Source organism: Oryctolagus cuniculus, chromosome 7, assembly GCF_051225735.1.
Source record: "Oryctolagus cuniculus isolate XC-2025 breed Fujian yellow rabbit chromosome 7, ASM5122573v1, whole genome shotgun sequence".
Taxonomy (NCBI): domain Eukaryota; kingdom Metazoa; phylum Chordata; class Mammalia; order Lagomorpha; family Leporidae; genus Oryctolagus; species Oryctolagus cuniculus.
The window spans coordinates 37504152-37522341 of NC_142873.1; the positions used below are offsets into that span (position 1 = coordinate 37504152).

The 18190-nt window shown below is 42.5% G+C and overlaps 1 protein-coding gene and 1 non-coding gene across 3 annotated transcripts in view; one reads left to right on the forward strand and one right to left on the reverse strand.

Moving 5' to 3' along the window:
• ATF6 (activating transcription factor 6) overlaps window positions 1-10861 on the reverse strand; it is a 221715-nt gene extending 210854 nt beyond the window's left edge. The window contains exon 1 of one of the 2 annotated variants that reach the window (XM_089299668.1): window positions 10403-10565. In XM_089299668.1, coding sequence (XP_089155794.1) covers window positions 10403-10544 — 142 coding nt within the window. In that variant the 5' untranslated portion in view covers window positions 10545-10565. Of the gene's footprint in view, window positions 1-10402; window positions 10566-10650 lie in introns of those variants that run through there. The other variant, XM_008265536.5, reaches the window with a different exon arrangement.
• A 6674-nt stretch (window positions 10862-17535) lies between these two features.
• LOC127493847 (small nucleolar RNA SNORA21) lies at window positions 17536-17669 on the forward strand. The gene has a single exon (XR_007924385.3). It is a non-coding gene; the product is annotated as a small nucleolar RNA SNORA21 (small nucleolar RNA).
• The last annotated feature ends 521 nt before the right edge of the window (window positions 17670-18190 follow it).

Here is an 18190-nt window from a genome sequence, read left to right on the forward strand (position 1 = left end):
ATTGTGATATAGCCCATAAATCCACTGACTGCAGTGTCGGCATCCCATATGGACACCATTTCAAGTCCCAGCTGCTCCACTTCCGATCCAGCTCCCTGCTAATGTGCCTGGGAAAATAGTGGAGGATGGCCCAAGTCCTTGGGTAGCTGCACCTACGTGGGAGACCCAGAGGAAGCTCCAGGTTCCTGGCTTCTGATCATTTGGGGAGTGAACCAGCTGATGGAAGATATTTCGCCCTTTCTCTCTCTCTCTCTCTGCCTCTGCCTCTGCCTCTCTGTAACTCTGCATTTCAAATAAATAAATAAATAAATCTTTAAAAACAAAACAAGGAAAGGGGGAGGGACTAAAAAGAAGCATTCAGATGTTAAACTGGAATTGAAAGCATTAGAAAATGACCTCATTTTTTAAATACACAATACATACACAGATAGCGATGGATGCTTGTATGTGTGTGTACATCTAGACACACACACATTTTCTAGTTCTGTCTACTGAAAGGTGCTAGCAGAAATGACAGCCCAGTAGCAATGAAGATACTATGTGCCCATATCTTCGATATTAAACACCATCCTTCACTAAACAGAATTCCGGTAAAGGGCTCCTTGGGGAAATGGCTGATTCCACAGCAGAGACAGAAAAAGTGAAAAACAAGCCTGCAGAAGTTTTTGTGTCAGAAAATAAGGAAATTCTTAGCAAATGACAGGGACATGTCAAAAGAACAAAAGTAGCAACATGAATGGTTTCCAGTGATCAAATCCAGGAATATTTGAGCATGAAAAGAAAATAAGAGTATCAGGCTACAACCCACTGAATCGAAAATGAATCAATGAGTCCAGTGTACTGTAAGCTCTTGAATACAGCACAATATCAATTAAAAAATGTAGACAGAATCACAATTTGGCAACCATCAGAGTGGCAGTTGATTAGGCTGGAGTTATCAATGAGACTAGGGCAGATGGGTGGTATCATGTCAGATTCTCTCTCCTTAATACTAGTAAGACACAGAAGAGGAACCAGTGACTTCGCAGGACAGAAATGTGGCTGACAGTAACTTCACCACGTAACCAAGGTGAACATCACCTTGAGAGCAGTCAATATACTGTGCCCCCACACGTGATGCATGGAGAAGAGCATATATGTATGACACATACAGCGTCATTTCCCTGGCATTCCTGCCATGGATGCATGGCTTGAGTCTGGTCATGAGCAAACAGTGGATTGACCCAGGTTTCGGATCATCTGACAGACTGGACATGAGATGGGAAAAGGCTAAGGAACTGTGCTAGACTGAAAGACACTAAAAAGACCTGATAGGTAAAAGCCATGTGTATTTGCACACATGGACGTAGGATTCTAGGATCCTAGAAGAGAAAAAAGAGTCATTATGAACTCAGATAGCAGAAGTGAACTGGGTGAGAGTACTGTGTTATTGTTTATTTCCAGACTGGAAGGAGTGTAAGGTAGTAATATAAGAAAGTACTCTTGTGGGACTTCTGGGGGGCCAGTATTTGAAGGTGATATGTCACTACATCTCTCTCTCAAGAAATAAAAGAGAAATGGAGTAGATACAGTAAAACAAATTGAGGAATCTGTATAAAAGCTATTCAAGAGTTCTTTGTAATGTTCTTACAATTTTTTTCTGATGGTTTCAAACTATTTCAAAAGAAAAAGTAGTATGTATATCCATACATGTGTGTATATATATGTATATATGTGTAATTATATATCTGCAATGCAAGCACCTGTCACTACTTCCACTGCTACCATTGTAACTCAAGGAGACTGCTACAGTAGCTTTCTGCTTCTACCTTTGCCCTTCTTTCATTCTATTTTCAATGGAGCAGCTAAACTGAGTCTAAAAAACAAAGGATTCTACTGGAAATGAGGATTCTTAAAGTAAGAGAAGAGAACTACAAATACAGTCATGCACCACATTAACGACATTTTGGACAATTAGCTGCATACGACAGTGGACTCAATCGTAATGGAGCTGAGAGATTCCTAAGACCTAGTGAAGTCACAGCCATCATAGTACAACACATTACTCACATACCTGTGATTTGTTATGCCCATGTAAACAAACCTACTGTACTACCAGTTCTACAAAAAGTATAGCATATACAATTATGAAATGCATGTATCTAATACTTGACAATAAATGACCATGTTACTGTTTTATGTATTTACTGTAATATTTATAATTCTTTTACAGTGTATCCCTACTGAAAAAGTTTACTGTAAAACAATATGCTGTGTTACTCGGGCAGCAGCCTCAGACATCTTGGGTTCACCATGTCTCTTGGTCACAGCTCATGCTTGGTTTTACTGCACGTTGTCGTGCTCATCACAGCCCCAGGAGTAACACCATGTATATGTATACACCATATTGTCTCGGTGTGGAGCAGGCTATTTATCATTGAGGTTTGTATACGTCCATTCTACAATAATCACACAATGATGAACTTCTCAGAACATGCCCTAGTTGTCATGCAACACCTGAGTATACAATGCTCTGAACTGCAGTATTACTGTGAATTCACATTTTTTAAAAATAAACACTTCCTTGTTCTTAGGAAATACGTGATGAAGGGTTCAGGAGTTTCACATTATCTTCAGTCTGCTTTCTTTTTTTTTTTAAGATTTATTTATTTGAAAGTCAAGAGTTATACAGAGAAAGAAGGAGAGGCAGAGAGAGAGAGAAAGAGAGAGGTCTTCCATCCGTTAGTTCACCCCCTAATTGGCTGCAACAGCCAGAGCTGTGCCTATCTGAAGCCAGGAGCAATGAACCTCCTCCTGGTTTCCCACATGGGTGCAGGCACCCAAGGACATAGGCCACCTTTCATTGCTTTCCCAGGCCATAGCAGGGAGGTGGATTGAAGTGGAGCAGCCTGGACTCGAACTGGCACCCATATGGGATGCCTGCACTGCAGGTAGTGGCTTTACCCACTACGCCACAGCACCGGTACCTTCAGCCCACTTTCAAATGGTGAAAGAGGAGGCAATTGTGGGTAATACTGAGAGACAAAGTGAGCGTGGCAGGATGTTAACAGCTGATAAATCTAGATAAGGGAAACACAGGATACTGGTGTACTGATCTTTCAACTTTTCTGTGGTTAAAACAAGGTGGGTTGAAAAACACCCTTGTATATTTATAGAATATTCTAGAAGCACCCATAAGAAACTGGTGGCAGAGGTTACCTCTCAAGTATCTCTAAACCTATTGCCTATCCTTATATTATCTTCACCAACCCCACACTACTAACATTTAAATTGTCCTCAAGGGTAGTAAACTATAGAAGCTATGACTCTTCACTTTCTCAAGAAGCTTTCCTGCCTGATATCCACCTTGGCCTTTTTTTTCTTTGTTTATTTCTTAAGTTTAATAAAATGAGAAATGGTCACTGGGTTTAACAACAGAGAGTTCAGTGGTGACTCTTCAAACAGCTTTTTCAGTGGAGTGGTAGAGTCTGATTGGAGTGGGTCCAAGAGATAGACATACTGGAGAGCAGACAGACTGGAGTCAGTGAGTGGGACTTTGCCAAGAAATTCTGCTGTAAGATGAAGAAGAGAAATATGTGGCAGGGAGAGGGGAAGTAACAAGTTCAGTGGTTTCTGAGGGCTTTTTCCTTTTCGTTGTTTCTCTGAATAGAGAAGTAAGTACACGTGTAATTACTGACAGATATGATCTAGCAGAAAAGGAAAAAGGAAACAGAAGGAATAATAGCTCAAGCAGCATTCTTAAAAGAGGAAGGATCTAACGCATACATGGAAGGATTGGGGGGTGAGGAGGAGGTGTTGGTTGTTTGAAGATAAAAGAAACTTTCTAAAACAATCCTCGGGGCCGGCACTGTGGCGTAGTTGAGCCTTCACCTGCAGCACGGGTTTGTGTTCCGGCTGCTCCTCTTCAGATCCCACTCTGCTATGGCCTGGGAAAGCAGAGGAAGGTGGCCTATGTGTGTGGGCCCCTGCACCCACATGGGAGACCTGGAAGAAGCTCCTGGCTCCTGACTTCAGATTGGTCCATCTCTGGCTGTTGCAACCATTTGGAGAGTTAACCAGCGGATGGAAGATATCTCTCTCTCTCTTTCTCTCTCTCTCTCTCTCTTTGTCTATAGCTCTACCTCTCAAATAACTAACTAAATAAATAATCTTTAAAAAAAATAACTCCTCAGAGTGGGAGAGTGAGAGGACCAAGGAAATACCATCATAAGGTGACATCAGTCAGTGCAGTCAGCAGGATTAATTTTTTTTAAGCCGCATTCAGCTGTTGTAGGCATGGAGTAAGCAGAGTTGGATTTAAGTTAATTAAAGTTGTGGTATATGCAAGACAGAAGTACAAAACAAGAGAAAGACAAGGATATTAAAGGCATAAGCAAAGAAAGGTTACAATGAATGTGGTTTTTTTAAACTAGTAGAGAGTAAGCAATAACAGGAAGGGGATGAGGGACAGTGAAAAGATGACAAAATCGCAGCACGCTGAGCCACTGGTGGAACAGGAATACTAAGGAGAATGAGCTGGTAAGACAGAAGGCAGTGGCCAAAGTGCGACGTTTGAAAGCGAGGTTGTGCCAGTGGTAATTACAAGACCTATGCTTATGATCAGGGGAGTAAATGGTCAACACAAGGTGAAAGACAAGATCACTGGCAAGAAGGAGGCCCAGGGAATGAGAGGTCAGAATATTAGAAGGTCTTCTCTGAAGATACTTAAATCATACAAGAATCGTGATGTAAGTCATGCTGGAGAGAGTAACAGGAAGCTATTGGTTAAAATTCTCAAAAAGTGAGGGAGAGCGCCGCGGCTCACTAGGCTAATCCTCCGCCTAGCGGCACCGGCACACCGGGTTCTAGTCCCGGTTGGGGTGCTGGATTCTATCCCGGTTGCCCCTCTTCCAGGCCAGCTCTCTGCTGTGGCCCAGGAGTGCAGTGGAGGATGGCCCAGGTGCTTGGGCCCTGCACCCCATGGGAGACCAGGAAAAGCACCTGGCTCCTGGCTCCTGCCATCGGATCAGCGCGGTGCGCCGGCCGCAGCGCGCCGGCCGCGGCGGCCATTGGAGGGTGAACCAACGGCAAAGGAAGACCTTTCTCTCTCTCACTGTCCACTCTGCCTGTCAAAAAAAAAAAAAAAAAAAAAAGTGAGGGAGAGTAACGCAGGAATCAGTAGAAGACAACAAGGAGAAGAGGGAAAGGATGGTATATTGTGGCAAAATGCGATTTAGGCCTAGATATTTGTAGGAAGGAAGAAAGGAAAATGATCTGGAAGTAGCAGTGAAAGACAAGGAAAATGCCTACCCCATCTTCAGGGGCCCAATAGTAAAACGGTTTTGAGAATGAAAACAGCCACCACACACCAAGACTTTAAGGAAAGCTGTGTCATCAAGAGAATGCCAGGTTTTGGTGAGTGTGAGCAGGCAAAGAGAACCTTCACAGAAGAAACTCAAGATAAGATAACAAAGAAACCACAGTGGCAGATGGAAGCTTCTGAGCTTGATCATTCACCTCTTCTGGGATCTTAACACAGGTTTCTTATGTATGGCAAAAGACGTAGCCTTTGCACAAATACAAAAGCAAGCCAGCAAGAAAGGAAGAGGGAGAAAGGAAAAGAGGAGGGAGAAAATACATAGATGGCAAATAAGCATATGAAAAGATGCTAAACATCATATTCATCAGGGAATTAAAATGATGAGATACCACTACACATCTATTAGAATGGCTAAAATCCAAAGCACTGGCAACACCAAATGCTAGGGAGGATGTGGAGCAACAGGAATACTCAGTCTTTGCTGGTGTGAATGCAAAATGGTACAGGCACTTTGGAAGACAGTTTGGCAGCATCTTACAAAACAAAACATTCTTCCCATACTATCCAGCAATTGTGCTCCTTGGTATTTACCCAAATGACTTGAAAACTTACATCCACACAAAAAAACTCATACACAAATGTCTCCAGCAGCCTTATATATAATTGCCAAAGCAACCAGGATATCTTCAAATAAGTAAATGGATAAATTTGTGCTATGCGCTGAATTGTGCCCCTCCCCCAAATCCCTAAGTTGAAGCTTTTACTCCCAAGATGACTGTATCTGGAGTTAGGCTCTCTAGGAGGTATTTAAAGTTAAATGTTGTCACAAGGGTGAGGCCTTAATTTGATAGGACTGTGGCCTTATAAAAAGAGAAAGACTCTCAATGCCATGTAAGGCCACAGCAAGAAGGCAGTCATCTATAAGAGAAATCTCTAAAACCTGAGCATGCTAGCATCCTAACCTTGAACTACCAGCTTCCAGAACTATGGCATTTTCTTTTCTTTTTATTTTTTTATTTTTTGGACAGGCAGAGTGGACAGTGAGAGAGAGACAGAAAGGTCTTCCTTTTGCCGTTGGTTCACCCTCCAATGGCCGCGGCAGCTGGCGCGCTGCGGCCGGCACACTACGCTGATCCAAAGCCAGGAACCAGGTGCTTCTCCTGGTCTCCCATGCGAGTGCAGGGCCCAAGGACTTGGGCAATCCTCCACTGCACTCCCGGGCCATAGCAGAGAGCTGGCCTGGAAGAGGGGCAACCAGGACAGAATCCAGCGCCCGGACCGGGACTAGAACCCGGTGTGCCGGCACCGCAGGCGGAGGATTAGCCTAGTGAGCCGCGGCGCCGGCCTATGGCATTTTCTTAAGGCAGGATGAGCAGACTAATAATACTGCAGAATAACCACAGAATGTAGTGCTTACTATTCAGTGCTAATAAGAAATGAGCTATCAGCCACAATAATCCATGGCAGAACACTGTTAAATATGTATTGATAAGTGAATGAAGTCAATTCAAAAAGATCACATAATATATAATTCCAACTATATGACATTGTGCAAAAGGCAGAACAATGGAGATAGTGAAAAGATCAGTGGCTGGGGGTGGGGGGGGCGGAGTGGAAGTGAGGGAGGGAAGGATGAACACAGGAGAGTTTTAGGTCAGTGAAACTATTCTGCATGATAATGTAACACGATGGACACAAGTCATTACTCATTTCTCAAAATCCATATAACGTCCAACAGAGTGAAATTTAATAGAAATTATGGACTTTAGGTAAGAATAATATATCACTACTAGCTCATCAACTGTAACAAGCGGACCACTCTAATGTAAGATGTCACCAATAGGAGAAACTGTAGGGGATGTGGTTATATATTGAACTCTATGTACTATCCATTTATTCTATAAACTTGAAATTGTACCTTAAAAAGTAAAACTATTATTTAAAAATAATTATGCAAATTTATCCAATTTCAGTGTGTCCATAAATAAAGTTTTATTGGAACACAGCCATGCTCACTTGTTTACATTGTCTATGGCTGCTTTTGTGCTACAATAGAGAAGTCAAGTAGTTGCATCAGAAACCACCTTATCGAAACCCAAGACTTTGTGGCAAAAAATATCCCACATGAAGGATCTCTGTGAGACCTCAGTGGAAAGAAAGAGTCATCAAAGAAGGATGTACTCTTCTCTGAAGGGAGGAAAGAACATCCACTTTGCTTACGGCGGTGTCCAAATACCGATGGAACCTATGGTCACAAAAGGCTTCTATAGCCTTGGCAGCCCATGGCAAGAGCCTCGGGTGATCACTGATGTCATAAATAAGAGTGTTAATTGCTAAAGCAATAACAGAAATCACTGTGCACTTACTCCCCATGTAGGAACTCCATCCTTAATGAGTTGTACTATGAGAATCGACTGCAAAACTTGTTCTCAAACTGTACTCTATATGTTGTGTGTGTGCATAGGTGCAAACTGTTGAAATCTATACTTAACATTGAGTTAGTCCTCTGTATATAAAATCAAACTAAAAATGAACCATAATGAAGAAGGAGATGGAGAGGGAGGTAGGATGGGAGTCGAGATGGGAGGGTGGGAATGGGGGAAAGAACTACTATATTCCTAAAGTACCAATGAAAAAAATGCATTCATTAAATAAAAACTTTTTAAAATACATTAAAAGTAATATTTGACCATAAAAAAAAAAAAAAGAAAAGAAAAGAAACCATATTATCAGGGCCAGCACTGTAGCGCCAGCTTCCCATATGAGCGCCAGTTCAGGTCCTGGCTGCTCCACTTCCATCCCAGCTCCCTGCTGATGTGCCTGGGAAGGCAGTGGAGGATAGTCTGGGTGCTTGGGTCCCTATACCTGCTTGGGGGACTCAGAGGAAGCTCCTGGCTTCAGGCTTCAGTCAGCTCAGCTCTGGCCATTGTGGCCATTTGGGGAGTGAACCAGCAGATGGAAGACCTCTCTCTCTAGCTCTACCTCTCTCTGTAAATCTTTCAAATAATTAAAATAAATCTTAAAAACAAAACTATAAAAAATAAAGAAACCATATGATCACAAAGCCTAAAATATTTACAATCTGAACTTTTCTAGAAAATGTTTGCAGACCCCCTAAATTATCATTACCTAAAAAAAAAAAAAAAGGGAAAAAAAGCACATCCTGTCATAGGCTGTTCTAAGTTAATCAATTTAATTAAATTATTTAAAACATGTTAGAATTAAGTGCTAACTATATAATTAGATTTTAAACATAAATGAATAACTTCTAATATTTTAACAAATAAAGTAAATCACTGAAGTACCTGAACACCCAAAACAGCAACTCTTAGAGAAAGAATTCATATTTCACTGAGAAACAGTAGCAGACAACAATGCTTTACTCTAGTGCCTGCTTGCAACATCTATCCTACTTACTGAACACCTAAGGAATCTGAATTAAAGTGTTCAACTACCAGAAGATTGTTAGCAGTTCCAAAAGGGAAGCCTGGAAAACAACGGGAAACAGACACATTCAGGGAAGGGCAGGGCAGGATACTGGGAGTGTGGTCACTGAACCAATTACAAGAACTTAATGCTCTGTGAAAAACCATCATGGGGCAGGCGCTGTGGCGCAGCAGGTTAAAGCCCCAGCCTGCAGTGCCGGCATCCTGTATGAGTTCCGGTTTGAGTACCAGATGCTCCTCTTCCCATCCAGCTCTCTGCTATGGCCTGGGAAAGCACAGAAAGATGGCCCAACTCCTTGGGCCTCTGCACCCATGTGGGAGACCCAGCAGAAGCTCCTGGCTCCTGGCTTCAAATCAGCTCAGTTCTGGCCATTGCAGTCATTTGGGGAGTGAACCAGCAGAATAGAAGACCTCTCCCTCTCTCTGACTCTACTCTTTCAAATAAATAAAAAATAAATCTTTAGAAAAAAAGACTGCTACTGATTTAAAATAAATTAAAAAATAAAAACCATTATGTCTAGGTATCAGGAAAATGCAGCCTGGGTATCAGGAGACAAAATACAATAATGCCATCAGAATTCTCCTAAAGAAACATACAAATATAGTCACTGAGTAGCTGAGAAAACAAATCAAAACATAACATACTGACATACTGAAGTGGACTTGTTAACAACTGAGGGATCTTGGAATGAAACTTGTAGAAATACCTTAGGAGAGCACTACTAGAGACTAGGGCACAGGTCTTGGAGGTGGACCAACCTGGTTCTGATCCTGCTTCTGCCACTCCCTACCTCTAAGGCTCTGAGCACAGATTCTCTCTTAGCCTCATTCCTCATCTGCAAAATAATAGTATCTTGCTGGACTGTGGAGCAGATTAGAGCTAAATAGGGTGCCCGACACAAATAAACTGCTAAGTAAATAGTAACTGTTATAATTACAATTATTTGGCTTGGGACTATGCACTGATAATAGTCTAAAGAACGCCCAGAAATTTTTAGAAAATCTACCAAGGATTGAAGTAAATCTCTAATAGACTATAATTTTAGAAAACTTCTGCTCTTGAAATCCAATGAGGATTTTGGCTCAATAAACGGCATTGAGATTCCACTCACGCTACTGAGAATGCTGGCTCTAGGGGGAAAGACATTCTGGACCTACACAATCCCAAATCCACACCGGAACCCCAAAACAGTACTTAGTATTTTACGTCTTGGGATCAAAAGGGGAATACAATTTCCTCTAAACACTTAAGATGACAAACTTCCTCCACTTTCATTCCCACTACTTTCCATCCCATCTTTTCCTGACCACTGGAACCACACAAAATACGTCTAGCACGAAAATTCGGAGCTGTAACTTAGGAGCAGCCAGGATCGTATCAGTTTATAATTGACAGGTCTCGGTGATCAAGGACCAGAGGTCAGGTGGTTGGGTACTTGGCTTCTCTGCCAAGATGGACAACACCCTTGAGCTACGAGAGAAAGCTGTGAGATGAGGATTTTCGGTACACATCCACATTCTCTCAGACACACACACACACACGAACCCACTCCGCTACGACCACCGCCAACATCCCACATTCTGAGAAAATAGTCTGCAACCTTTCTGGCGATCACGGCCACCCCGAGGGCAAATGTTCGCCCCAAATAAGGATCACCTGGTACTTCCCCGGGGGGAACAGTGCGGGCGACAGCTACTCCAATTAGACAGCTCTGTACTCCCGCTGTGGCCAGGACAGGCACCGAATGTTTCTGCGACTCTGTTATAGGACCACCGACGGAAGCGACGAGTGGTCTCATTCCCCGGGCACGGTTCGTCCACACCTGTCACTACGAGTGGGCGGAAGGAACCCGTAGACGTGGACCAGACCCCTTAAGTCACGGTACTTTCTCGGATCCCACTTACCCCAGTCTTCATCTGGTCTGTGAGGGAGTCCCGGGCTAAAGGGTGACTCCATGATGCCGGTAATACTAGCCGGCTCACCCAAAACACAAGTTCCTGTGCCCTGGAACTCGGTGACTAGTAAGCCGGGACGGCGGCGGCAGGCGGACAAAATACTCCGCAGCGCTGACGCGACGGTGGCCGAAAGAAGACAAACTACCTCTGCCGCCCTAGGGAGTTGGACACGCTTGGAGAACGTCAGCGACGAAGCCGATTTCAACAGATCGCTGAGTAACCGTTTCCTTTCGGGTGTTTTCAGCACTTTCTTCCCTCCGTTTTAAGCGGGGGAGCAGGGAGGATAAACCCGCATCAACAAAGTTTACCGATATTATTAGACATGAGAAAGCAAAGCCCCTCTCTTAAAGCAATGGCTTCTTCCTCGATTATGAATACCACAACGTGGAGCTCTCAGAACAAATTTAGACACTAACACAGTACATGTGGTTTAATTCTTACGACAAATTATCGATACACAATACACAAGTGTCTGAAAACACACACACACAACTATTCCACATTGGTTAGAACTGCTCGGGCGGGACGGCAAAGCTTTTATTTAAACAACGCAAAAATAGAAAATTAAACTCGCCTGCCCATACTTACCTCCTATAGACGAATTTCTAAAGTACAGTACTTAGTAAAAGTCCGAAGGAGCCTACCCCAAGAGCTACAATAATCTAAACCACCAATCTTTTTATTATTAAAACAAGGTTCGGATTTTATTTCAAAGAAATCACACACATCGTGGAATCCAGCTGAAAATGTGTACTGAGTTTGATGAAAGAGTCCGAAGAATACTACTTCATAGAATTTTTTAATCCTTTTTAAATTTCAGTGGCCAGTGAAAATTTAAAATACTCTATCTTAAGAACACGCATCCTTCTAGGACCAAGTGGAATCTTTTCCCATAGCTACAAACAAGACAGAAATGCTTCCCAGAATTCTCCAAACACCTCGTGGCTGAATATTACTACGGATTGCATAATACAAATTAACCCTGGGACACAAGAAGCCAAGGAAAAACTTCTTGAAATCACGGTACCTTAAATGTGACTCCTTCTTTCATCAGATAACATTTTCAGTTGTTTAGTTTTTAGTAAGCTTTTCATTTATGGTGAAGTTTAGAACACTTTTATTCTCAGCCAACTGCAAATTGGAAGTTGACATGAAAACTAAAATAAAACTACTGAGTCTTCTATTCTGTATCCACGACGCCTTAGTCATTTAAGAAAAATGCCATGACTGAACATGTTTTCATTGTTCTTATTTTCAAGATTTTTTTTATTTAAAAAGTTCAGGTAATAATGAGACAATCATTTGTGTACCTATCATCAAGAATTAAAAAATATTAACAGATTTCATCTCAGATTTTTTATAATGAAATAAATATTATGGATAAAGTTTAACTCTTCTTTGTCCTCTGCATCATTTCCCTCTCTTCATAGGCAACTTCTATCACAAATTAGAACTCATTCTAGTCCATGTTTTACTTTTACTATATTTAAATGTTTATGGATACATACATTTAGTGTCACTGTGGCCTTATAAAATCTGCATGGTCATATGTGAATGTTCTCCAGATCACTTTTCTCACTCAACATTATTTTTTGACGATTTATCCATGTCTTAATTGTATCCCTGAATACATATATCACCATTTGTTTTTCTATTTCCCTAATGTTGGATATTTGGATTGTTTCAATGGTTTGTTTTTACACAAAATACATCTTTGTATGGGATCTGCTTGTGCATATAGGCAAGAATGTCTTTTTTTTTTTTTTAAGATTTGTTTATTTGAAAGTCAGAGTTAGAGAGAGGAGAGACAGAGATCTTCCATCTGCTGATTCACTCTCCAATTGGCCACAAAGGCCAGAGCTCCGCTGATCTGAGGCCAGGATCCAGGAGCTTCCTCCAGGTCTTTCCACGCAGGTACAGGGACCCAAGCACTTGGGCCATCCTCTATTGCTTTCCCAGGCCATAGCAGAGAGCTGGATCAGAAGTGGAGCAGTCAGGACTTGAACCGGCGCCCATATGGGATGCCAGCACTGCAGGCTGCAGCTTTACCAACTACACCACAGTGCCAGCCCCAAGAATGTCTTTAAAATGTATACTGGGTCAGAGAGTAGGAGTATTAGACCAGTTCGCACATTTGCTAAAAGTGATAAGTCCTCTTTGTTCCAAACTCTCAACCAACATTAGATGTGGTCAGACTGTTACAATCTTTGCCACTGTGAAGGGTATGACTATAATTCACATTTCCCAAAAACTTTGCTGAATTCTGCTATCCTGATATTTTGACTGAAAGTTAAGATTTTTCATAGAGAAATTCATATTATGCAAACACTAACATCTTAATTTTTTTAGGTGAATGTGATGTTTTGATTCATGTATATATTAGCTAATGATCAACTTGGGGTAATTAGCATATCTACCACCCAAACTTTTATCCTTTTTTTAAAAAAGTTCAGTTAGCAAATATCTTTTTTTTTTTTTTTTTTTTTTTTGACAGGCAGAGTGGACAGTGAGAGAGAGAGAGACAGAGAGAAAGGTCTTCCTTTGCCGTTGGTTCACCCTCCAATGGCCGCCGCGGCCAGCGCGCTGCAGCCTGCTCACCGCGCTGATCCGATGGCAGGAGCCAGGTGCTTCTCCTGGTCTCCCATGGGGTGCAGGGCCCAAGCACTTGGGCCATCCTCCACTGCACTTCCTGGCCACAGCAGAGAGCTGGCCTGGAAGAGGGGCAACCAGGACAGAATCCGGCGCCCCGACCGGGACTAGAACCCAGTGTGCCAGCGCCGCAAGGCGGAGGATTAGCCTAGTGAGCCGTGGCGCCGGCCAGCAAATATCTTAATATTTAACATTTTCTTTTAAAAAATAAACCTATAATATGGAAATGTTCAAACACAAGAAACAATATAATGAATCCCCTTGTTCTTAGTAGCCAGCTTTGCTTTTTTTTTTTTTTTTAAGGTTTATTTATTTATTTGAAAGACAGGGTGACAGAGACAGTGAGAAGTAGCAAGAGAGAGAACTTCCATCCACTGGTTACTCCCCAAATGGTTGCTATGGCCAGAGATGGGCCAGGCTGAAGACAGGAGCCAGAATTCCATCTGAGTCTCCCAATGGGGTTGCAGGGGCCCAGGTACTTTGGTCATCTTCCAGATTTCCCAGCAGCATTATTCGGGAGCAAGAACAGAAGCAGAGCAGCTGGGACTTGAACAGCACTCCCGTATTGGAAGCTGGCATCATAAGCAGCAGCTTAACCCACTATGCCACAACACCAGTCAGTCCCCACAAACAGTCTTACCATCTGCCATTCATTTGTCTTCTCTGATTTTTTTTTCCCGGAATATTTTAAACAAAAATCCCATTCATGTTACGCATGCATACTTTAATGTGTATCTCCATTAGGCCTTTTCTTATCTTCTAAAAACATAATACCATTGTCATGCCCAATAAAATTAATATTCCTTTGTATTATCTAATACCTGTTCCATGTTCAATTATCTGTCTCAAAACTGCCTCTCTTGGTAAAATCAGGATATGAACAAGATTGTCACATTGCATTCAGTTCATGACAGTGTTCCCCCTGACCTACCCTTTGTTTTTTTTAAAGATTTAATTACTTATTTGAAAGGTAGAGTTACAGAGAAGCAGAGGCAGAGAGACAGAGAGGTCTTCTATCCGCTGGTTTACTCCCCAGTTGGCAGCTATGGCTGGAGCTGTGCCAATCCGAAGCCAAAAGCCAGGAGCTTCTCCCAAGTCTCACGTGGGTGCAGGGACCCAAGGACTTGGGCCATCTTTTACTGCTTTCCCAGGCCACAACAGAGCTGAATCAGAAGTGGAGCAGCCAGGACCCGAACCGGTACCCATATGAGATGCTGGCATTGCAGGCGGTGGCTTTACCCACCATGCCCCACCTACCATTTGAAGAATCTTATTGTCCTGTAGAATTTCCCATTTCATGATTCCACTGACATCTTCATGGTGATGCTTAATTTGTTCCTTAAACTACCAGTTAACATCTGGAGATTTAATTGGATGGTTACCTTTTTGTTTGCTTTATAAGAACACTTCATAGATCCTTGCTTACATCATTCTCCGGAGACATATACTATTGCCCCACTTTTGGAGATGTTTTTCCTTTTTAAGTCCAAAACTCACCCCCTCCTCTGCCTTTTACTCCATTAGTTAGAACCTCTATTACAATATTGATGGTAGGGGTGAGCATAGCGATCTTTTGTGTTTAACTTTAATGTGAATGTTTTAAAAGTTTTACCATTCAGATTTTTTTCTGTGTATATATATTCTGATTAAGGAAGCTTCCTTCCACTCTAGTAACTTAAAAAAAAATATTAAGTGTTGAATGTTTTTGAATCCTTCTTCTTCAATCTATTCACTTTCTTAAAAAAATTTATTTAAAAAAAATTTTTTTTAATTTGAAAGGCAGTTACACAGAGGGAGGCTGGTTCACTTCCCAAATGGCTGGAAAGGCCAGGACTGGGCCAGGCTAAAGCCCAGAGCTAGGAGCTTCATCACAATCTCCCACATGGTTACAGGGGCCTGGAGGACTTAGGCCATCTGCTGCTGCTTTCCCAAGTGCATTAGCAGGGAGCTGGATCAAAGTGGAGCAGCTGGATCTTAAAATGGCACCCATATGAGATACTCCTGCTGGGCAGGGCCAGCCCCTCCTTACTCACTTTCAATTCCACTGGAATTGGATTAAAGTTTGAAAGAGAACTTTCTAGAGAAAACACCACTCTTCAATCTTCTCAGGAGTAACCTTTGCCCAGGACCTAACTTTACTCTGTCTTCTGGCTCTCTTCCCACGGGGTAAGAGTGAATGATGCCAGTGTGATGTGCACAGCTAGAACACATACCCCATTCTAGACATACTTCCATCACTCAAACTGCCCAAACAGTTGCATGGAAAAACGGAATTCTAATAGCTTATTTTGGTGCAAAAAAAAAAAAAAAATAGAATCCATACAGTTTTCTCATATGCATTTCCATGGACTTTTTACAGTACCCATGGGTTTCAAAACTTTCCATATACAAATATACACACCCACACCCACACACATATTCCAGGCTCCTCAACAGGTAGAACATATCAAGAAGTGGACAGAGTAAGGAAGCAGCCTGTGGGTTCAGGGCCAACTCTCCTTGCATTGCCATATTCTGTCATGCAATTGCATAAAATCAGAAAATTTTAAATTGAAATTTGGCCACATTCCAGGTTGTTGTGAAGGTATACTTGTCAAGATAAAAAAAAGCAAAGCAATTTTCTAAACAAGTAGCTTTTTTAAAAAGTATTTTATTTATTTATTTTTGAAGTAGAGTTACAGAGAAAGGGAGAGACAAGAGAGAAAGATCTTCCATCCACTGGTTCACTCTCCAAATGGCTGCAACAGCTAGAAGCGGGCCAATCCAGAGCCAGGAGCATCTTCCAGGTCTCCCACGCAGGTGCAGAGCCCCAAGCACTTGGGCCACCCTCCACTGCTTTCCCAAGCCATTAGCAAAGAGCTGGATTGGAAGTGGAACAGCAGGAATATGAACCAGCACCCGTATGGGATGTCGGTGCCCCAGGCAGAGGCTTAGCCTACTACGCCACAGTGCTGGCCCCAGCTTCTTACTTTTAAATATTAAAAGCAGAGTATTGTGGGCCTCAATTTGTTTTTCAGCCAGAACCCTGTAGATGCTGGTAGCGAGCCTGACTAATGAGCTCATGATGTAGTTAAAACTGCATTTTCATTAGTTCTATTAGATTTTACAGTCTGATCATTTTCAGTATGACATCTTTAAGGCCATATATCACTGAACAAACAGTGAACCCAGACATCAGACTATAGAGGTTAAAATTAGCTAAGATGTTTGGAGTCAGTCCAGTCTCGATTCTTATTTAGGTTCAACTGTTCACTCGCCTCAATTTCACGTGCAAATGAAAATAGAGTCTATCTCATTGGACTGGTATGAGGTTTAAGTTAGATAACAGACATTAAGTGTTTGGCATGGTGACTGACACAAGGCATGTGCTCAATAAATTCCAACTATTTTAAGGGAAAATGGTGACTACTACTAGCTAGGCCCCATCCAAGTTCTTTGCCTGCACTATATCATAAAAATACCATAACCCAGATGTAGATGTTATCTCCTTTTTATAGAAGAAGGAATCAAAGCTAGTGCAAATGATCTTTAAAACAACCCTGTCATGAGGGTAGAGCATTATTAATCCCATGTGTGGAGGAGAAAAGTGGCCCACTATTTCCAAACCCAAGCTCACTTTCTGGAACACGGTAATCAGCAGAGGCACAGTGATTCCCGCAGACTGACTTCTACCATACTCACCGCCACACTGCCTCTGAAATAAGGCTAATATTGGCATTTTCAACAAATGTATGATATCAACTGCCCTAAATTGCTGCTCCTAAATGAAATATTGAAAATAAAGGGCTTTGGGGCCAGCACTGTGGCACAGCAGGTTAAGCCGCTATCTACAGTGCTGGCATCCCACGTGGGCGCCATTTCGAGTCCCAGCTGCTCTCCTTCCAATCTAGCTCCCTGCTAATGTGCCTGGGAAAGCAGTGCTTGAGCCCCTGAACCTACGTGGGAGACCGAGAAGTTGTTCCTGGTTTCTGGCTCCTGGCTTTGGCCTGTCCCAGCCCTAGCTGTTGCAGCCATTTGGAGAATGAACCAACAGACCTTTCTCCCTGTCTCTACCTCTTTCTGTTATTCTGCCTTTAAATAAATAAAATAAATCTTTTCTAAAAAGGGCTTTTTCTTTTTAAACACAGACCTAGTAATTTTTTTGTCTACCCCTCAAAAGTAAACCATTAAAAGACTTCAAATCTCCCCCTTTTAAAAGCACTCAGTGGGCCTTTTGCTAATGACCCATCGAGCTGTCCAGAAGGAGCAGAGCCAAAAACACCACTTTTGGGTGAAGTGGCAGCTTGTTGTGTTGTTTTGCTTCAATCGGTGGAACAAGATGTTCCACTGTCAAGGACAAACCACGGGGGCAGAGAGCAGAGCTGGAGAGACTTTGAAAGTGTCTGGGAAATGTTACACTGGTGGAGCTGCCTACCTTGTTAAAAAATGAAGTTTTGCTTGTATCTTAACATAGAAAAAAAAAAAAGACTTCAAATCTGCAATTTCTGATCAGCGAATGTTTCATAAAACTGCATAATTTAGGGCCAGTACCGTGGCTCACTTGGTTAATCCTCTGCCTGCAGCACCGGCATCCCATATGGGTGCCGGGTTCTAGTCCTGGTTGCTCCTCTTCCATTCTAGCTCTCTGCTGTGGCCCAGAAAGGCAGTGGAGGATGACCCAAGTGCTTGGGCGCCTGCGCCTGCACCCGCGTAGGAGACCAGGAGGAAGCACCTGGCTCCTGGCTTTGGCTAGGCGCAGCAGGGACCGTAGTGGCCATTTGGGAGGGAACCAACGGAAGGAAGACCTTTCTCTCTGACTCTCTCTCTCGCTGTGTAACTCTGTCAAATATGTAAAAAAAAA